Source organism: Acomys russatus, chromosome 27, assembly GCF_903995435.1.
Source record: "Acomys russatus chromosome 27, mAcoRus1.1, whole genome shotgun sequence".
In the NCBI taxonomy this organism is placed as follows: domain Eukaryota; kingdom Metazoa; phylum Chordata; class Mammalia; order Rodentia; family Muridae; genus Acomys; species Acomys russatus.
The window spans coordinates 13,903,883-13,927,261 of record NC_067163.1 but is presented as its reverse complement, the minus strand read 5'-3'; the positions used below and the strand labels follow the sequence as shown (position 1 = coordinate 13,927,261).

The following is a 23,379-nucleotide window of genomic DNA, read 5'->3' as shown; positions in this document are numbered from 1 at the left end:
CAAGGTGATAACCGGAGTCCACTGTCCAGGACACACGGGTAGAAGGGACATAATAAACTTTTTAAAAGAGAGAAACAAAGAAATACAAGAAGCCACAAGAGAAAATGAGAAAATATGTTAATACGGTCCTTACTGAAATCGATGAGAAACCTGCCGTAGCCCTTACGTTGGTACTGGGGAAGAATCATTATACAGGAGACATTGTATTTTTGTTGGCAGTGCTTTTCCTGGTAGAGAAAACAAAAGCCAGGTTTTAGAACAATAGATTGGCAAAGCTAAATCATTAATAAACAAACACTATCAGCCAAAAGCAGTCATAGTCCTTGGGGAATAGCAAAGGCACATCAGGAAAAGGCCACTGGGAGAAGGAGGACAATACTCATCACTACCACGTATGCAAAGCAACCATCCCTGGAAGATAATACCATCCAAAACTATCTGCCACTAAAACCAAAACTGATCCCAAGGACAGCAAAGGAACCTAAGTTCACAGGGGTCGGCAGCCCCATGCCAGAGCAGTATTCTAGGCAGCTTCTGCACTGCTACAAAGAGCAGGTTACCACAGACAATATGAACAAACTATATACAAAATATTCCTAAGTGTGGAGCACAAATACATTCTCATAAAAAAGCTGAGGCATTTTCAATGTTATTTTGCTAGAAAAATAGCCCCAAAGAGCTCTTATAAAGCTAGGACTTTCCAGCAGTCTGTTTTGCACACTTAAAACTTTATCATAGACTTGCTTTTTTGAGTACATCTGCCATACTGTTTGACTAGAATTACATTTCCACGCCTAAACCTCCACTTAACAGTGTTTCTGTTCATAAAGAACTCAGAGGTCATGCTGGTGTTTACTTCACAGGTTCTACCTGTTATCGTCATGGGACTAGAGGTCGGTTTAGAGCTTTTCCTCTCGAGTATTACCATAGTTCTTTCTCCTAGGAGAATAGTCTGTTGAATGTTACTAGGCATTTTCTAGCACTTGGTAAGTTTTTAAATATTCCTTCTATTTCCTTTCTGAAAAAACTAAAAGGTACCCACAAAGTTTTAAATTCTATTGCATCCCTCCTGAGAACCAGCATAGATGTCCCAGATTTCTACATGAATTCAAGAACTTTAAACTGGCATACTTACTTTAGAAAAGTAGCCAACAAGGTGGCAGCCCTTGACATCATTCTGTGTTAGAACATAGAAAAGAAATGGCTCCACGTCATAATAGAGTGTTTTGTGGTCAAGAAACAACTTTGCCAAGAGACACAGATTTTGACAATAAATGGTACTCACGTTCCCATCAACCTAAAGAAAAAAACAAACAAAACAAAAAAGTGGTCAGTAAAATGTCGTTTGGTTCTGGAATCATATACATCAGCTCCAGGCATCGCTAGGTACCCTTCATCTAGCCTAGGAAAAGTTGTTGGTGTCAGACCACACATCCTCAAGGCTAACTTCTGAAATGGCAGTGCAATGGGACTTGCTGTTCTAAAACAGCTTCTTGACCTTTCCATATATTAGTTGGTATGCGTTATATGAGAAATCATATTAAGGTAGATCATCTGGGAGTGCAGTTAGTGTGGCAGTGTCTTGGAATAGCCTGTATGGGGCTCCATCAGCATTTTCATAAAAGACACAGGGGTGTGAGGATGGATGCTGTACATAAGACACTAAACTTCAACAAAGCAGACTAGATAAAGATGGGGGAGAGAACCGAGATTTGAAATGGTACTTTTGCTTTCCTAAAAACTAACTTCAGGGATACTTCGGTGACAGCCTTCATTTTCTAAAGTATTTAACAAAATATGATGAAATTGATATCCCCGAAGCAGTCTGGCATGAACTGTCTGCCTACCATGGTCAGGCACAGCCCCAGACAGAAGTACAGTGCTAGTTACTACCACTCAGAAGTGCCAAGCAGTGTCCTAGGTAAGCACCTGGCAAGGGAGAGGCCAAGATCAGGAGCACCATGCTCTATCCATCCTCACATCCCTGTGTCTTTTATGAAAATGCTGATGGAGCCCCATACAAGCTATTTCAAGACACTGCCACACTAACTGCACTCCCAGATGATCTGCCTTAATATGATTTCTCATATAACGCATACCAACTAATATATGGAAAGGCCAAGAAGCAATTTGCTGTTGAGTACTCTCAAACAGCACTGTATAATACATCTGACACTTCTGACTCCCAGGTGAAGTGCTCCCCTCTAACTGATGAACTAAATGGTTCATCCAGGAAGAGAGACTGAGCAGATCCAGATCATCTGAAAATCTGTCATTACATTAATTAATAGGACCCAACATACAAGTACTCAAGTTTTGGCATTCAAATCATACAGCTGTGCATCAAGAAGTTAAAGACTATTGTTAATGATAACACAGAATCACAGACGTAGTACAACTCATGCCAGATTTACTAATGATACTAAGCATACTTCCATAAGACGCTCTTTTTGAATAATAAAACACTTATTACTGTTGTTTTGTTTTGCTTTTTTTCTCCTGAGACTGTAGCTCAGGCTGGCCTGGAACTCACTGTGTACCTCAGGCTGGCCTCAAATTCATGGCAATCCTCCTGCCTCAGCCTTCTGAGATTGTAGGCATAAACTAATAATCCTTGTTTATAAATACTTTCTAAATGCTATATTTCACAGATTCTGAAATCTATTTTCATCACATCCTAGCATAATATAAAAACTGGCTGGCATTTTGTCAACTGAAATCTTAAACATTTTAGTTAGCAGTATTTTCCCCTTTTAGTGAAACATAACATAATAACATATACTATGACTGATGTGTTAAATCAATGCAACTAGAGTGCTTTATGGTAAAAGCTAAGCTGATGGACTGAGTGCCATTTGGACTGGCCTGACTCTGATTCTCACACCCATCAACTATCTGACTTAGCAGTGAGTGAACAACAACGTAGCACAGAGAGCACTGGTTTGGAAATGGTCAGAGACAGGCACTAGACAGCTACCTTACCTCAAAGACAGAAACATTATTCTTTCGGTAAATCTCATTGGCAGGAGGATGGAACCAACCACATTTCTTCATGTGCTGCTGTAGAATAGTTCTACTTTTCATATATTTTAGACAGAACTCACAAAGATACAATTTAGGCAGCCTGCAAATGATAATTAAAATAGGGCTTTATATTTTATAGATCTTCAATTTTTCACGACTCTTAACTTTTTTTGTGTCTCATTACCACCCATGTTAAAGAGTGGAAAGAACAGGGCTGGGGAGATGGCTCAGTGGATAAAGGCACCTACTGCTAAGCCTGACAATCTGAGTATGACTCCCGAGACACACATGGTAGAAGGAAATGACTCCTACAAGTTGTCCTCTGACATCTATGTGTGCTACCCCCAAAATAAAAATAAGTAACAAGCCGGGCGTGGTGGTACACACCTTTAATCCCAGCACTCGGGAGGCAGAGGCAGGCGGATCGCTGTGAGTTCAAGGCCAGCCTGGTCTACAAAGAGAGTCCAGGACAGCCAAGGCTACACAGAGAAACCCTGTCTCGAAAAAACAAACAAAAAGTAACCAAAAAAAAAAAAAAAAAAGGTGTAAGAATGTAAGCATTATTTCTATGAAAGGAGGAGGGGGACACCCCAAACTTTAGATAGCAGCCACCAACTAAGTAGCAGGAGGGCAAATGTGAGAAATCAAGATGCCTATTAAACTAAAAATTCCCTATCTTTAAAAGTCAATCAACAGATCTTAAAAAAATTCTCATACTGTTACTCCTCAAAGACTCTCCAATAAGTAGAATAAAGCTATAGATTCATGATTCCTTCCTTATTTATTTCTTCTTTCATCTCTTGATTTCAGGAAATAAGCTCTTGAATACTTACCAGATGTCAGACTCTGTGCTAGAGACCTGTAAGTGTGTATGTAGTGCTGGGCAAAATGGACGTGAAGTGTATACTGTAAGAACATAATTTGTAAGTGCTTTTAAGGATAAAATTATAACACCGAAGATGTTTAGAAAGTTAAGCAATACTGTATACCATACCCTTTCTGACCCTAAAGTTCTGTTTCCATGCTTGTCTAGTTTAAACAACAACAAAAACAAATAATGTATGAAATCCTGTTAGTCAAAAGTTTATTATTTTGGGCAGGACATAGTGGTGTTTGTCTTTAATCCAAGCACTCCAGAGGCCAGGTAGGCAGATCTCTGTGAGTTCAAGGCCAGCAAAAGCTATATAGTGAGATTCTGACTTAAAACAAAAATGAAAACATCACCCTGGGCTGTGAGATAGCTTTGCAATCCTAATGACCTGAGAAAATAAAATCTCTGGGACCCACAAAAAGTGGGATGCTGAGGGGAAGGGTGTTGTATATTTAACTCAGTAGTAGAGCACTCACAAGTGCAAGGCAGCCCTGGGTTATGTTCCTAGCTTTAAAAATAAAAATAAAAGACAAAAGCCAGGTGTGGTGGTGCACACCTTTAATCCCAGCACTTGGGAGGCAGAGGCAGGCAGATCTCTGAGTTCAGGCCAGCCAAATCTACACAACAAGATCCTGTTTCAAACAAACCAAACCCCCAAAAAAGATGGAAAACCAAATCAGAACAAAGAACAAGGTTAAAAAAAAAAAAGAAAATCAAGATTACATTGGTAATAGGTAATTCCCAGAAACTTTTGGGTCAGCTGGCCTGACGTACAGAGCTAGCAGCAGAAACAAGAGAAACCCTGCCTCAACAAAGTTGTCTCCTGATTTCCACATTTGTGTGCGCGCGTACACACACACACACACACACACACACGCACACGCACACACACACACACACCTCCTCTTAAATTTATTTAAAGAGGCCCAAGCAAGAACAGCACAAATTAGGAAAACTCTGTCTATAAAATAAAAAGTGAAAAGTAAAGTGGGCTCACATTCTATTTCAGCCACCTATAAACTCTATTCTCCTGACTGTGCTCACTGGACCAAAGTCTATAAAAGATGATATAAATTTTCACCTAACACAGTTAGTCCAGAGATGCTTAGTTGGTTATCAAGCTCAACTGGTGTAGTTACCTGTGCTATATTTATAGCAGTCATTTTTACTTTCCTTTCTTCCATTTTACCTCATTATTATTTAATAGTCAAGGCCCTAAAGACTGTGGCTTCTTTTCCAATAACTGAGATCAAGCAAATCTGGTTGTAGCAGTAATCTCATAGTCTATGTCTCAAGCCAAGACAGAAGAAAATCACAAGACAGTGGAACTTCTTAAGCTACTTTTATTACATGGGAATCAGCCTCACAGCAAAGAGGGTATCATGAAGCTAATCTAAGAGTAGCTCGAGTGGAGGCTACTCAAGGGCATCAGTTTCTTTGCCTGGCCCTCTCCATGTTATACAGCCTTGCTTCACTAGTGCTGTTTTACTTTGCTTTGGCGTGAGTCAGGGAAAGGTAAAATAATATGCAAGGCATAGACCCAGATACTTGGATCTTATGCAGCATGCCTTCAAGCACAGTCCTATCCCCCCTACTAACTTTTTCTTTCATGATCCTTTGTTTTTTGTTTGTTTGCTACATCGTTTTTGCATGCTATGGAACTTGGAATTTGTTTTAAAGGCAGTAAGAAATTAACCTAGAAATAACTTAGTATAAAACAGTAAGTAGGGGCCTCCAAACTTAAGAACAGAGGTTTATCGTGTGAAAAGGTATGCTTTCTGGGCTGTGCAGGTCTCAGGAGTGACTGTGCTTGCCATGGAAGCAAGAAGACCCACACAGGTGTCTGCTAGGACTGCTAGCCCACCTGTTGCTTCAGCCAGAGCGGATGACTGAGCAAAATGGCTAATGAAGCTGGCTGTCTGCGTGAGCTGGGTTTGACTAAGAAGTCTTGTCTCAAGACTAAGATGAAGAATCATACAGAGAGATTCCCTACCTCAACTTTGGGCCTCTACATGCACGTGCACACAGGTACCTATGTGCCCATACACACAGATGAACATGCACACACAAAGGCACATGTACCACAAACACATTAAAAAGATCTAAGATCTCTAGGCATTTTATTCAACTCAAAGAGAACTCAGCTGAACTGAACTGAGCAGATCTTTTTAGTTTTTAAAACCATAATTGCACAAATGAAAACAAGGACAGAAAACAAAATCTGTTATTAGTAAAGACACTATTACATTGCTGGATATTTCTCATGGAAAACTAAAGGAATTACAACGAGTAAGGAAATATACAAAAAATGTCTAAGATACTGCTGTAAGGAAGTTGCCTATATAGTTCTACCTTTTATTATGATTCTCACTATACTTTTTGGTTATTTCTGCTGGCAATATAAACCCCTTCACGAGGGCTGGTGAAATGGCTCAGAGGTTAAGAGCACTGTCTGTTCTTCCAAAGGTCATGAGTTCAATTCCCAGCAACCAAATGGTGGCTCACAACCATCTACAATGAGATCTGGTGCCCTCTTCTGGTGTGCAGGGTCATATGTTGGTGGAATACTGTCTAAATAATAAATAAATAAACCTTTAAAAAAATAAAAAATAAACTCCTTCACTAAACTAGGACCCCTAAAAAATGGTTCTAGTAACAATTTTACCAGAATACACAGCAATAATGTCATGAATACGTTCAATGTCTATAAAGCAAAAGTCCACAGCTGTGCCCGCATCATCTCTTGCAAGTACAAAGGCTGACTCTCTACAACCCCTTACAGTACACACGGCTTCAACTTATCTGCACCCTTGGACAGCTGACAGGTTAATACTTGTGATACAGATAGCTTATAAAGAACTTGCTTTAAAATGATGGTAAAAGGAACTAACAAGATGGCTCAGCAAACAAAATAATCTTGAGTTTAATGCCTAGGATCTACATGATAGGAGAAAACTGACTCCCATTGTTTGTCCATTCTTTCTTTTCTTTTCTCTCTCTCTCTCTCTCTCTCTCTCTCTCTCTCTCTCTCTCTCTCTCTCTCTCTTTTGTTTGTTTGTTTTTCGAGACAGGGTTCTCTGGGTAGCCTCAAACTCACACTGATCCACCTGCCTCTGCCTCCCCGAGTGCTGGGATTACAGGTGTGCGCCACTGCGCCCAGCATGGTTTATCTATTCTTATACATATGCTATGGCACACATACAAATATGGTAAAATTATTTTTAAAAATAACTTTAAAATATCATGAAGAAAATAAAAGTTTAGCCTATTTCTTTTTGATCATACAAGATCATAGCTATTCCAAACTCCAAAAAAATAAATCACCAATTAGCAGGGTAATATACAAGTTGATCAATTTCTTGCCTTCCTTTTACATGCACACATAACACATACATACACACACAAATATAAATGGATCATTCCTGTATATAATTTAATTATTTCTTATAAATCAGCGTAACTGTTGCTATTCATGATACTACCTTAAAGGAAATATCACAAAGTATCAGTCAGTCAATACGGTTTATAGTTTTAAACAATAGCTTTGGATGGGCATTGGACAGCTAACGCCAGCTAGAATGAAGCAGCTATTAAAGCATGCTGCCATCGTGGACATTCGAAAGCTTTCAAACGTAAGATGAACTAGATCAAACACCACCAGATACCGTCTAGTTCTGAAGTCTTAAGAGATGAAAACATACCTTGAGTACTCTTGAGGATATGGAGAGGAATACCAGGTGTGGATTTCATACTTCCCAAACTCAATGACAGAAGGACAACGGACTTGTGGGTCAGGGGGCCCAGTTACTCCGACTTTCTGTGCAGTCAAGAAAAATATTATACAAGTTAGCAAAATTTAATACAGTGACCTGAAAACAAAACAGCCACTAATAAAACTGATACTCTGAATCTAAATGTCTTTCAGGATCAGTAAAAGAACAAGAGAAGTCGAGAGCAAGCTAACAAATCTTGAAGTGAGCTCTACATTTAAATAGTGGCTCCATGAAGAAGATGCTAGCAAACCTCTTAAACCGTATCAAGTTGGTATTACTGATTATCTGTTTAGAGACTGGACATTTTCCTCAATTAAGCTTACTCCTTTAACGACTTTTACTAAAAGAAACTGCTGGGTTAAAAGGGAAAGATATTGAATATTCCTGCTAGCTAACAACAAAACAAACGACCTCTACTATCATATAAGCACACACAGAAGAGAATCTTCTGACTTGGGAAAGTAAATAGTTAAGAGCAATATTAAAAGAAAGTACCAAAAAGGTCTTCAATCCACACCACATGTGAGATTTCCTTCATTAGTAGCTGTGCAGTTTGACTGAAACAAGATCACACTTTGTTTTACACAGGCCAACCTTTTCCTACTGTCTGTTAGTGGGAACGCTCTCGACGTTTCCCTCAATCCTATAATAATGTAAAGTGCGTTGTCAAGAAAGTGGTGTTTGTAGCCTTGATGACTTTGCTTGTTTTCTACACCAGAGATTCAAATACAAGTTCCTTTTAAAAGTCAGGCTTAAAACATTAAATTCAAAGGCAATTTGATTTACTCTGCACAGAACCTAGAAACAAATTCATATATACGTGTATGTGCTCATCATGGACATTTTATACAACGTCAACTCACCTAAGAAAATGACAGAACTATAACTCAGGCTGAGCAGATATTAGCATTAACAACTCTTCATCAGAAAAACAATCAAAAGTATCCGTCCACACTATGCTTTTAAAACCAACAGACTAAAAGCCCCTGCTTTGGAGCCCATAGATACACATACAACAAATCTAAAAAATAAAGGTTCATACTTATAGGTTAATAAGAAAGAAACCTTTTCACCACATCTGATTTGACAATCCCTCTTTTCCCTTTCCTATTCATTCCCTTTCCTCAAAGGCCAAGGGAATTATCTCAGGTTTCACAATGGAATAGAGCCAAGTGAGACGAAGCTCTTTCTGAGACACCTTAAAACAAAAGATTATTATTCCCTTGGTAAAACTCAGTGTTCCAGGGCTCCTCCAACTGTAAAACAGTTCAGAAACACAACAAAGATGATGGTAAAAGGCCATTCTCTAAGCTGCATTCTAGACTCTAAATATTCTCATGAAGGAAGGAAGACCTTTTCATCTGCCTTTGCAGCTTACAACGACAGCAGTAGTACAGGAAAGTAGAGTAAGGGAATACGAGAACGCGAGTTTCCCTTCCCAAGGTCTGGATTATCTAAGATAAAAGCTAAAACATGCACCTGTTGAGACGCAGCCTGTGATGGGAGAGTGTGGCCATCGGCTGTCCAGCGCTCCTCTAGTCGGATACCCGATGAGAATGTGGACATCCAGTTCCAGTATAGCTGTTTACACATCACCACAACCAAAAGCCAGACCTTCTGCCCACACACACCTTCACCTCTGGTGCTGCGCACTGCTCTGGCACATGCGCTCATGCACAGATACTCCACCTCCACCCCCAATTCCCCTGTGTAGCCTTCAGAGGAAGAATTTTCCACTCACTCAGGTTTAAAGTCAACAAGACTCTCCATGAGAAAACAATACACATGCACTCTCTTATTCCCTTGCAACTTGCTCAATCAGTTACCGTATTACTACAAGGTCGCCTTAAAAATCTCTAACCCTTCTGCCTCCACCTCCTGGGTACAGGTGTGTATCACCACCATTTGATTTTATGTGGTGCAGGGGACCAAACCCTAGGACTTTGTGCACTCTAGACAGGCATGCTTACCAACTGAGGTAAACATCCAGCCTAAGAAAAAACAATCCTCAATGCCACAGAGCTTACTAATTCATGAGGGCTTCCCAAAACAAGAGATAAAACCCCAATCTTAACTCCTGGCCCGTGTCTCCATACCGAACTTAGTTCCTCACCTTCATTTTTTCTGCTGACATTTCCTAGGCAATGTCCTTGAGTCACTCCTCTTACCACTGCCTGCCTTCCTCACTGACTTTCTTTTCACTCTTAGCTCATGACTTTCTACCTACACTCTGAACACAGCCCAGCAGTTTAGGTCAGGAAGCCCTATTAGATCTCTCACTGCACTCTTCCTTCCTTCCTTCCTTTCTACTATCAATTTGTATTTTGTGTTTATGATTATTTACCATTTGTGTCACTTAGGAGACAGAAAATTCCTGAATCTTTATCTTTACCTGCATCTTCAATACAAAGTGAGACACACATATTCTAAATAAATCAATCTCAAGGAGAAAGATCATTATATGAGAATTTCTGTTCATTTCTACTTCAAATGCTAAAGATTTAAATATATAATATCTAGCTGTTTATGTCCTTCTTGCAGGATAAAGCTTAGTAAATTGCTGTCGGCAACCCTTTCTGAGGGCCTCTGCCAGTCTCGCTATGCTCGGTTGTAAAGTGCTCCGTGTGTGTGTGGTGTGTGTGTGGTGTGTGTGTGTGTATATGTGTTGTCTAACCTTGATTACCAACATAACAGGTCTGCAATCCCCTAGGAAACACACACCTATCGGTGTGTCTGCTGCTGGGCATTTCCAGAGAAGCTTAACTGAAGGGGAAGACCCCACACTCAGATTGGGCAAGACCTCCCATTGGTGGCCTGAATATAAAGAAGCCAGAGGAAAAGTTGCCTATCTTCCTAAACTCAGGGTCATGGCACTGGCTGCTACAGTCCTCCCCGACAGTGGATTCCAGGTTCTTTGGCATTCCAATGTGGCCTGAGTATGAGGCAACTAGGAATCTTCTAGCCCTTTAATGCCAGACTAGGACTACTGAAGCATCCAGAATGATGGACTAAACAGCTACTAAGCTGTTACACATGACCACTCCTAGATTATTCAATCTTTATTGTATAAGCTAATCTACTAAATTCCTACACACACACACACACACACACACACACACACACACACACCACAATCTACTGGGCTGTTCTTCTGTAGTACTTGGCCCACTACCCTGAGAGAGGCACACCAACTATCCTGGGAGGTCAGCAGCCCCTCACACTCTCTCTAGTCATCTTTTTCTTCATATACCTATTACTGCTGTTCTCATCCTATTCCTCCCAGCAGAACCTTCCATCCATTAAACAAAACCTTGACTTCAGTCTAACCACTCAGTTTACGGCAGTAAATAAAGACCAACTGTCTGTTCTTAGGGCACTTAAATCCATGTATGTTGGTATCTATCCTGGTACTCAGAAAGCTGAGACAGGCTTTGAATTCAAGGCCAGTCTGGTCTATACAGTAAGCTCAGGGCAGCCAAGGTTACATGGTAAGACATTGCCTCAAGATAAGTTCAAGAGATGATGAGCACTATGTAGTAAAAACAAGCAGGAAAGGGGTGGTCAGTGATACAATGGGCAGTCTAATAGGGTTGTCCGTAAGTTTGAGTTGGGGAACAGCCTTTCTGAAAGCATGTGCCCTAGAGGAAGTAAGCGTAGACTCAGCTAGGCCTGTGGACATCAAGTGCTATGTATGGTCAGACTGTATTTGGTGTGTGAGGACAGAAGGTGCCTGGACTGGGTAGCACTGGGCCAGAGGGAAGGAAAGCAGCTGAAAAGGGAGGCGTGCACAAGACCACCTAAACCTGTACAGATTGTGTTTTTCAAAAATTCTAAGTAGGGCTAAGAGACACTGGAGGTTCTCTGAGCGAAAAGGTGGCACAATCCAACTTAGGTCACAAAATAATTACTCTGTGTAAAAAACAATCTAGAGACTGAGGCAAGGCAGGCAAGGCAAAGTGAAGACCAGAGTCTCAGTCTACAGACTATGGTAATACCACACCAAATGATGGTGGCTTTGAAGCAACAACCTCCGTCATCTCCTGGACACATCTGAATCAGCTAATGGCTCTAATGTGCAGTATAGGCAAAAATGTAAAGAACCAGAATGCTGCTTGTTTGTCTATACAAATACACAAAAAGGATTAAGGTTATGGTTTGAATCTCCAATCTTTTTACCAAAGCTGCATGTTCAAAGACTTGGCTGCCAGTTTATGACATGACTGGGAGATGGAAAAACTCTTAATGCATGAGGCTTAGAAAGCTGGATCATTGGGCATACCTTTGAAGGGATTGTTAGGACCCATGATCTTGCCATTCTCTCTTCTTGGCTTCCATGTCATGTGCTTTAACCATAATGTACTATCTCTTAACCTAAAGAGTTTTTACTCACACAACATAAAATGAGTTCAAATAAATCTTTTCTCCTACCTATGTCAGCAGCTAAAAGCACCTATTTTTGCAGAGGACTTGGGTTTGATTCCCAGCACCCACAGTGAAGTTCACAACAGTGTATATGTAACCCCAGTTTCAGGAAACATGCATACGGTACACAGACTTACATACAGGCAAAATACTCATACACATAAAAATAATAATAGTAACTAACCAATTCTACTTACTATAGCAAGACAATGTACATAGTACTCTCCCTTAACACTGGTAATCAAAGCAATGTAGTTCTTGGGAAAACATATGAAGTTTGAAAGAAACTCTGTAGCAAGGAGAGCCACAGATCCTCATCAACCCCGTCTCCTTCAGCATACATGGCTCCTCTTGTTTTACCATCAGTTCTGTTTGCTTTGTTTTACAGCTCCTTGACTGTTGAGCCTGAATATGCAACCTTACCTGCAGTGCTTGCTCTTGGATATCTCGAAATAATTCCATATCTCTCTCCGTCATGATTTCCTGGCTCCCAAAAAGCCGTTCCTCGTTGTCTTGTTTGCTGTCCCAGCCATCCTGATTGTCTACACATAAAGAAAGGACTCACAGGTCATTTGTACCGTCTTCAACTTAGTAGGAACTTTCAGCCTGAAGACCTTACATTACTTATGTACTACCCAAAAAAAAGGACAGCACTAAACTGACTCAGAAACATTACGCAAGTATTAAAAAATCTGTCCTTTGGTGAAAATCCCAAATTGTCTTAAGTCTTCCTAAAAATATGACATAACCAAGTTTAAATTCATTAAAAGATTAATTTTAATAGACAGAACAAGAAAAGGGTCTAAAGAATAGAAATTTTATTCTGAAAGTGTGAATACTGACACTTTTAGCATGAACTTAATGTGTCAACAATCACCACACAGACTTCAAAAGAGCTACTTTAACTGATACCAGGAAATACTAACTCCCTTCACATTCTGGGTGCCCTGTTAAAGCACAAACTCCACAAACCTGAGGACCACAGATGATAATCCTCTGGGTAAGTATGAAAAATTATGATAATCATCCACTAAATGATGGCTCTTCCTCAACTGGGCAAAATAATTAGTGAAGGGAGTATGGGGATTATGCAGATCATTATCCTTTGCATTTGAAGATGACACTGCTGGTGACCTCCTCTTTGAGTATGGCTGAAAAGACCAATCAGTGACAGTTCTTTTCAAATTGACTGCATATACTGGCTCTGTTATTCATTTAGTACAAGAAGAAAAAGAAGACAAAAACTCAAGGGTGACAACATTCTCAAACTGAAAAGACAGTACAAGCTAATGTAACCAAGTAGTTTTAATGCCCCCTAGTGCACAACACAGATGGATGCAGGCACAGACCTAGTATTGCATACTGAGACACTGTATAAAATGATGCAAATTGTTCCTTAATGTTTACAATGAATAAATAAACTCATACAGTCTAGTGAAGCAAATGCATCAATCATTAAAGCTTAATGTTAATTCTTTACATATTTTTATACATTTGCTAGAACAGCTTTTATTTCTAAGTTTCCAGGAGGTTCTACTAATCCATTTCAGGTGCAAATTTTCCAAGTCCTTTTGTAAGTCTAACATAAATAGACCACATTACACTTCTTCCTGAACAAACAAGCTCACGCATAATCTAACATGGAAAGTCTTAAGCGTGTACAGTAACTGACTGCCACTCAGCAAGTCACAGCATGGAGGACCAATCAACCATTCACATATGCAGGAATGAAGGAGCAGGTAAATGCAACCACTTGTTCATGGGACACTTGAGAGAGGAAACCAAAATTAAGAAATTCTCTTCAAGTAGTTAAGACCTTAAAACTTAAACAAACAAACAAACAAACAAACAAAACCACCTCTATTGGAGGGAGGGGAGGTTACGGTCAGGGTGTATTGTATGAGAGAAGAATAAATTAAAAAATAATACGGTTTAAAAAACTTGTATTCATAACTTCATTGTTTTACACAATAAATTTAACTCTCATGAAGTAAAAAAATAAAACAACAGCAACAAAAACCCTGTCTGTAGTAAGACCCTAGAACTTTGGTTCCCCCATGATCCAGTTTGTTCTTATTTTTCAAATTTTCTCAGCCCCTTTCAACTCCATAACATGGCTATTTTCTTTAAATTCAAGCCTCACAACAGAGACTATTTAAAGCTTTAAAAATCTGGACAGCTAATCAACTTCCTCTGACTTGGGTTGGCCCTTTCCATAGCTATTTCCTATTTTTGAAAAAGTTGGAAGTCAGTCTATACATAGGCTAACAGGTTGGAGCAATATAGGAACCCCCTTCCCTCTCTGCTTAATATATTAAAACTTGCAAATACATTCCCTAAGATCTAAAGCAAAAAATCATGCATATCATCCAGCAGATATTGGTCTTTTCTGTATACTTAAACATTAACAGCAGTTTAACCCTGTGTGCTCTTTCTAATTTCCCTGCAGAAATAAACCAAAAGCCATGGTGCATCAAGAGTTACACTCTGCAACTTCACCACCCGCCCGCCCCCCCCCCCCCACAAATTGCTGACACAGCATCATATGAATATGTACCTTCAATACACTCTGACACAGCCTCACTATGTATCCGAGGCTGGTCTAGAACGTGTGGTCCTCCTGCCTCAGGCTCTCTAGTGCTACGATTACAGGTCTGTGCACCCAGGCTTGTCCATAATTTTTACCATGACTATGGTATTTACTATTCTAATGACTTGTGTTAATGCAAATATACTTTTGGAATATCTTTGTTTCTAAGCTTGGTTCAGACTTTTACCTGTGGGCCAATCGGAAGTGCTTGCTTTTCTGTTGCCCTTTTTCCTGACTCTGTATTGCTCAGAGTAGTCTACCACCTCCCCTCGGGCTTTGCGCCCATCAGGAGAAGGGGTGAAGAATTTGGTAAGGCCATCAATGAGCCCTTTGGTTTTCCTGTTGAACTTCAAGGGGGCATTGCTATCTCTGCAGAAGTCCAAGCCATCTATCCGCTCTAGATAGCCTTCTTCTGACGATGATGCAGACTGGCTGGAGACAGTGAGTTTACGCTTCCGACCCCTTCCAGGACCAGTTCGAACTTTGTTAAACGGACCTTTTGATCTAAAGAATCAAAAAGGAAAAACATATATATAACTATTAAAAATAAACCATTATAAGCTTTGTATTTAATATATAACATAAGCTTAGAAAATAAACTATTGCTTTATCTTTCAAGTATATATTTATATGAAATTTTAGCACTCAGGAAGCAGAGGCAGGTGGATCTCTGTGGTGAGTTCAGGCAAGCATGGTCTATATAGCAGATTCCAGGACAGTCATAACTGCGCACTGAGATGCTGCCAAAAAGAATGGAACAGAAGAAAGAGACAAAAAGGACGAGAGGGAGGGAGGGAGGGAGGGAGGGAGGGAGAAATTTATAAACTATAAATAGTAATATTATCTTAGAACCATTTATTTCTAGAACGCCTAGCTTATTGCGGGAATAACCCTAAGTCAGAGTTAAAGCACATGTGGATGTCAACTGTTACTAGTCATGTATCTAGGACAAATCACATCCCTAACCTCAGTCTTCCTCTGGCACATGAGTTAGGTCAGAAAACAACTAGCTTTCTGGGCTATAAAGCCCTCTAACTCTGTGATGACTGTGCCAAAGAACTATACTTTTAACTCTGTTTAAAACAAAGACAGGTTTACTTTCTAGAGATCAGAAATCAAAAGATCATTTTAAAAGGCAAATTAGAGCTTCATTTCAGATGATAAACAGACTAAAATGCTGGTGCTATACATGTTAGGTCATGCTCATATACTTCCGTTATGTCATCTTCAAGATATTATTAAGTATAGAAAAGGTACATAAATAAATTTCTTGACACTTGAGGTTTTACATATTTAAAACATTTTTATACGACCAAAGGTGAATCACTATAAAAGTTTTTCTAAAAGACAGAAAGCTACTGAACCTCGTCCCACCACCTTCAGAAATACTCTTGTTTCCCAGTCTACAATATATGTGACATGTATATCATATATATGTATGAATGAAACTATATCCCTTTATCTCAGGAGAACACAAAAATGGAACTCAGTTACTGGCTCAGTGGCCTGCCTATGTCTACTGACAAGCAACTAAGGCTGCATCAGAAAGACCCGTACACTTAAAGGGCTTTCTTTGCTATTTTCACCCAAGCAGCAACATAAGGAAAAGGTAAACATCACAGTTTAGTGCCAGACTTAGGTTCTGTTTGTTTGTTTGTTTTTGTTTTTTAGGTTTTTCGAGAGAGGGTTTCTCTGTGTAACAGTCCTGGCTGTCCTGGACTCACTTTTGTAGACCAGGCTGGCCTCGAACTCACAGCAATCCGCCTGCCTCTGCCTCCCAAGTGCTGGAATTAACGGCATGTGCCACCACACCCAGCTGGATTTAGGTTTTAATCCCAACTCAACACTTAATGTATAACTTTATGCAAATTAATTTCTCTATGCCTTAACTTCCACTTTTGAAAACTAAAAGTAACAGCTGCACCTCCACTTCACTGGGCTGCTGCGAGTGACTGGCAACATAAAAGGCACTCAGTGGTACTGCCTGACACTTTATTAAAGGCTTGGTAAAATTTAGCATGTTATATACAAGTGCCAGTTATAACAATGAGCTCTTTCTCATAAAGAAAACAAGTGGCTCCTACACTACAGAGAAGGCCCTACTCTTTTCTCCCCTCACCTTGCCATAAGTACAACTTACACCGTGTTTTGTTTCTTTAACCTGTTTTTTGGACGTCCTATTGGATTAGCATAGCGCCGTTTTATCTGTGCCGCCTTCTTTTGTAGAAGTTTTCGTCCTTTTTTCCTAGGTCGACATATCTGACATATCCACATACCTGTAAAAGAATAAAATTCTAAACTAAAGTCTAGCTACAAATATACTGAAAGGTTTCAGATATCCCAATCCCTCAAGGTTAAGAAGCAACGTGAAAATCTAATGAAATGTTTATATGAAAAAAAAAAGATATAAAAGCATACACACATGAACATCTACAAACAGCTAAGAGAAATGCATATACACCCTTGAAACTTGGAAATGCACAGGAGTCACTGATTCCCAGTCAAAAATTTCTGCTCTAGCCAGGTGTTGTGGTGCAACCTTTAATTCTAGAAGAGGCAGGCAGATCTCTGTGAGTTCTAGGACAACCAGAGCTATGTAATGGCTCTCATTGTGTCTGAAAAAAAGGAATCCTGCTCTACAAGTAGGACCCAAATATTAGCACTTAATTACTAGTCTACAATAAAAAGCTCTGAGTTCAAGCCCAACCTGGTCTACAAAGCAAGTCCAAGACAGCCAACGCTCCCCTATCTCAAAAAAACAAAAGCAAACAAACAAAAAGCAAAAACAATAAAAAAGCCAGGTTCCACAGAATAACAGGTGATTCCAGGACAATAAAGAGAAAACCTAAAATGGTTACAAACATAATGCTACAATGCCAGGAAATACTCATAAAGGGATGTCAAAATATTTCCAATGGCCAAATGATTAAAGCAATGAAAGATTATCCATAGAATAAAAAATTTCATGTTTTGCTGCAGATTTAAGTAATTTAATAAATAAATATGAAGAAAGTAATAGCAATTATTTAAGTCAGAATTTCAGTTAGTCAGTTTACAAAGAATGGTGAACTAGACAGTCACCATTGTGGAGATATCACAGTAAGAGACGCACAGGCAAGCTGGGCATGGTGGCTCACGCCTTTAATCCCACCACTTAGGAGGCAGAGGCAGGTGGACTGCTGTGAGTTCGAGGCCAGCCTGGTCTACAAAGTGAGTCCAGGATAGCCAAGGCTACACAGAAAAACTCTGTCTCGAAAAACCGAAAGGACAAAAAAGAAAAAAAGAGAGATGCACAGGCAAGAAAAGAGTGACAGTCACTAGTTAGTGGGTAAAAGGAAAAACCTGCCAGGTTTATGACTGCAATTAAGTGATCACATTAACATTACTAGTAATAAGGCATATCAGTACTATCTATCTGTCGTGACACACTAGGAAGTCCTTCTGGGCTTATTGTCATCTTACTTTCAAATTTATAACTCTGATCAAATCATAAATGGCCTATTGTCCCCAACAGTTTTCTGTGAAGTCATCAACTAGTACTCTCCAAATGTGTCAAGAGTCAGAAAAAACAAAATCTGAGTAATTATCACAGGCTGAAGACAATCAAAGTAGTATATGATACTAAGAGCGAGGTCCTAAATGGGTCTTGAGAATTCAAATGAGGCCTCTAGATTATGGCTAATCATATGAATGCTGACTTTCTGGATTCTGTTTAAGTGTCTTACGGTTTTTGTAAAATAATACCATTAAAGGCTAATCAAGAGGCTATGCTCTACTGTTCTGCAACTTCCTAAAAGTCTGAAATTCAAAATAAAGTCTTTCCTGCCTTAAGCTATCATAAAACCCCTTTTGTAGAAGTTAAATGCACACGAAAAACTCGTAAGAAAATCTTATCTCGAAAGACTCTCAGACAGCCTCATGTCTCAACTTCAAACAGATGCAAAGGAGAGATAAAGAGGGATGTGTACGTGTATGTGCACCTATATGTGCATATAAGGTGTTTCAAGAGGTGACAACAGGATGTCATAGGGTAACTGAGGTACACCCATAAGCACTGTAAACTATGGCTCAGTCCCTGTCCACCTCTAAGCAGACAGGCCAAATGCCCTACAGGTGTGACACTGTAGGCACTATCCCACAGGTGTTATTTATACTTAGGGAAACATCCAGATCATACTCAAGAACTGAAACAGAAGCTGTGGAAATGGCAGAAAAAGCAGGGGTGCAACTGCACTGGAATGCACAACTCATTGGGTTATTTCTCTGGACCTTTTTCCTTTCCAAAATGTGAAAGGGGGTTATGAAAAGTTAGCCAGACTGGCCTTGAATTCACTTTGTCGGGCAAGCCTTGAACTTAAGATCATCATCTCTCAGAATCCCCAAAAGTTGTAATTATAGGTTTATGTCACTAGATATAGCTTGACATTCTCTTTCAAAAAAATTATAAACATATGATGATCAAAAGGTGCTCCATGGAGACCTAACCAAAAGGCAATTATATCCCAATCAACATCTTCTGAGGAACAATTGTCAAAAGAACCTAATAGCATTAAGCTGTATCTTATGATATGGAGACTTATTGGTCACAAATTATTTAATTAATCATTTTAATGTGAGTAAGTCACATTTGAGTATAGGACCTTGAAACACACTGAGTAGTGCTACAACAAATGTTATTTCCTCTTTTAAAACAATAGAGATTTCCAGACACTACAAGAGCCAAGCATTTTAGCCTGTAGGTAGAGCCTAGCAAGTATTTAAACATAAACCATTTCATCCTTCATAGCCACTGCAATGTTGAAAATAAGTGAAAACAAATACAAAACATGTTAATTAGCCTTTACAAAAAGTATATCCTACCTTTAAGATGTCAGTTGTCTTTTTATTTACACAATCTCAAAATGAAAATCAATCTTTGTTTTCATCTCAAGATCAAACGTGGTTCCATTAACAACCCTTTCTCAGTCTGACTTAAGAAAAAACTTCTTACCTTTTGGCATCCGTGTGAGTGGTGGATCACAACACTCCATGTGAAAACCTCGGTCACATGAATCACAAAAGAGCATGTTATCCTTTAAAAAAAAGAAAAAGACAAAGGAAAAGGAAAAGATATTTCTGCTTAACCATAGGAGACAGAAAAATTCCAAGCCTTATCAAATCTGGGAAACTTCAAAGATAATAATTATTACCATATTAAAGCTTTCTTTAATCAGTATTAACTTACTAAGCAGTCTGAGTCAGCAGAAATCTTTGCTGAAAACCTACAGGTTCAATGTTTTCTAGTACATTCATAGACAGGTAAGAGCTAACCCTGAACTGCCATAATAAAGATGAAAAGGATGACTTGTAATTAAGAACAATTCATAAATCAATGCCTCTAATTAAGAATTCATAAGCCAATGCCTTTGTACTGCTCAGAAGAACTGGGAGCTTTCTTGAGAATAATTTAGTATCTCTGCAAATATATGACCAAGCTACTTTACTATTCACCCAGTCTATGTCCAAGTGAACAATATTCCAAATTAATGATATTTACCTGGAAAAACTACTGACTAGAACAGCCATGGTAGAAGTCAAGATACTCACTGCATTTTTGCCTTGATCCCGACAGGAGCTGCATGTTTTACACTCGATACACTGCCACCGCAAGGCCTTCACTCTTACTGTTAGTTCTGGGGAAAACTTTAAACAGGATGGATGACCTATTAAGAGTGAAAAAAAATTCAATGACTAAAATAAAAAATTATTTTGTAATTATACTTTAAAAAGGTACAAAAATGCTAATTATCCTAACCATGTAAGATAAAACAAGATACTCCTGAAAGCTTGCCATACAATGTGTCATCACAACTCGGCACTCCAAGTCAGTTTTTCTCAAACCAAATAGGATTTAGCATATCTGCCCACATTATAAATATAAAAATCGTGTCCAAACTTGTATTGAGTCTGTATCAAAGTATTGTTTGAACACGTGCTGGTATTTATATGAATACAAATATGCCCAAGCGACCTCTGAAAGAACATATAAAAATCTATACATATTTGGTAACACCTGAAATAATAGAACTGTAAACATTTTTTCAAAGATCCATTTATTTACTACGTATACAGTGTTCTGCCTGCATTCCAAAAGAGGGCACCAGATCTCCTTATAAATGGTTGTGAGCCACCATGTAGTTGAACTGAACTCAGGAAGAGCAGCCAATGTTCTCAACTTCTGAGCTATCTCTCCAGCCATAGCTATAAACATTTTAAAGGACCCTGATTCACACTTATACCTACTTTTGTGTCTTACTTAAACATTTTAAAAATTATTTGTGGGTGCACACATGTGTGTCACAGTGGGCATGTAGAAGTTAGAGGACAATTTTGTAGAGTCAGTTCCCCCCTCTACCTTTACATGGGTTCTGAGGACCACCAGGCTTTCAGGGCAAGTGTCTTTACCTGTTGAGCCATCTTGCCAATCCAAATCATCATCACATTTATTTATCCACTTCATGAACACACATGCAAGCACATACATGTAAATATGAAAATCAAATGACAGTCTGCCAGAGTTGGCTCTCTCCTTCTGCTGTGTGAGCCTAAGCATCACACTCAGGCAGCCTGGTTTGGTGGTAAGCACCCTACCCACTGGGCTATTTCAATGGCTATGATCTCATTTTTTAATGGGAACAGTTTAGTTTCATATTTTAAAAGACTGGATAAAAACACCAATACTTAATTACGTGTTTGTGGTTTGAGGTACTTGAGCTAAATATACAAGAAAAGCAGTACTTCTGTTGGGATCAGAGTTTACAACAGCTGGAGGGATGGAGGGATGGGAAGGGAGACTCCTCTCCCATGAGTTAGTATCACTTTATTCTCCAGTTTTCAGAGTCAACTAAGATTTATGCATTCCTTTAGTTTTCTTCTTTTGTGAGAGAAAGGCTAATTAAATCTTTTCTCGTTTTCTGTTTCTAAAGAATTACCTCTTTTATAATATAAGGTAGCGAATTCATTATCACAACATGGACACTGAAGAAAAGTGGGAGAGGAAGTGTGACCTACATATATCATCTCTAATAATAGCTATTTTCCTGGTCTACTTTCCCCTCTTAAACTAGATGATAGTCACGGCTATAGAATATGTAGTTCCTGTTTTGCTTTCTATTATTTAATTCTAGTAAACTTCATGTTCTTATTCTTTAAACTGACTATATGCTACTGATTTGATAAATGATCACGTTTATGACCATTTCCCTACTGTTAAATACTGATTTTTTTTTTTTCCAACTCGACATAAGCATGGACATATCTTGGAAGAGAGATTCCTCACTGAGAAAATGCTTTCCTAAGACTGGTCTGTAGGCAAGTACAGTGATTGGTGTGAGTGGTACCACCCCAGGGCAGGTGGTCCCTAGGTGCTGTAAGAAGGCAGGCTGAGCAAGCCTGTAAGGAGTGCTCCCCATGGCCTCTACTTGAGTCCCTCCCTGACTTTTCCTTCAGTGATGGGCTGTGGTGGAGAAGAGTAAGCTAAATAAGCCCTTTCCTCCCAAGTGGTTTGTGCATGATATCCCAGCAAGAGAAACCTTAACCAACAAAACATCCTTGTTATGCAGTTTTCTTACTGTAAATGAACACCATAGGAAAAAAACTCCTGAAAGTAAGACGGGTGACTACGATGACAATTTGGGTTTGATTGGCTTAACTGTACAGGCAAACGTTTCCAAAAGTCATGGTGTAATGTCGAGTGCCACTATGAAAGTATGAACATCTGATTGTTGTACTTCACTCTGAAGTTTACACTGTGTTTTCAATCAATAGTGTTTAAACTCTAAAAACTTGTATTTTCCTACTGTTTGACATGCATTCTTGTTACTCTACAGGTGAGGCTCTTTTTATATGCTCATCAATTAATTTGCTCTTATGTAAGCTGCTTGATCACAGACTTTTCTCTTTAGATTCCATGCTTAGACATATGCTTCTTTTTACCCATAAAGAATTTGGACCTTTCTCATATTTAATGTATTTTGCCAAACTATTCTTGCTCTATTTATTTTAGGCTATACATGTTTTAAAATATCTTAGAAAATATCAATTTACATATTGTGTTCATGGTTTTCTCCTTTGGTAACTGTGATAGCTAGCCTCCAAGCTGCCTTCCCTTTATGTAGACTTGCTCTCACACTGAGTAGGGTTGATCTGTAGAACCACACAATATTGTTGAGATGACAACATGAATTGTAAGGCTGTTATAAAAGATACTAAAGGCTCTTCCTTGATTTTCATGGTTATGTGCTTAGAGGAAGCCAGCTGCCATGATGTGGACATCCACAGAGCCTCATCTGCCCCCTCCCTTCTTGTCTTGCAGATGTGTTAAAGGCAAACAGGAAGCCACATACCACTATTGCCACAGTCTGCGCAGGAGATGAGCTCCTCAGGCTTCTTTTCCCGGTTTTGTTCTTTTGTACCAAGACAGAAACTACAGATGGGGATTGGTTCAGCAATCGGCTGCAGAGAAAAACACAATCTGATTCCACTAAAAGTACTTTTTTAGTATGAACATAAAATTAAAGTTAGTTTTACATTCTGAGTTTATGTAACTTTGGGGCAATTATATCACTCTTCCTAAAATTCCTACTCAGTAAGTTTTCATCAAGCTTGCTTTTCCCAAGGGGTAAGCACAAAAAATTTTATCTGGGATCTTATCCTATCTA

General features: G+C 39.1%; 1 protein-coding gene across 1 annotated transcript in view; it reads right to left on the bottom strand.

Annotated features, from left to right (window-relative positions):
- Kat6a (lysine acetyltransferase 6A) overlaps positions 1-23,379 on the bottom strand; it is an 86,292-nt gene that overhangs the window by 16,526 nt on the left and 46,387 nt on the right. Inside the window, 10 exon segments of the mRNA XM_051170037.1 lie at positions 134-227; positions 1,136-1,297; positions 2,983-3,124; positions 7,597-7,712; positions 12,514-12,632; positions 14,868-15,184; positions 16,821-16,956; positions 19,671-19,752; positions 20,267-20,382; positions 23,065-23,173. Of these exon segments, the coding sequence (XP_051025994.1) occupies positions 134-227; positions 1,136-1,297; positions 2,983-3,124; positions 7,597-7,712; positions 12,514-12,632; positions 14,868-15,184; positions 16,821-16,956; positions 19,671-19,752; positions 20,267-20,382; positions 23,065-23,173 (1,393 nt within the window).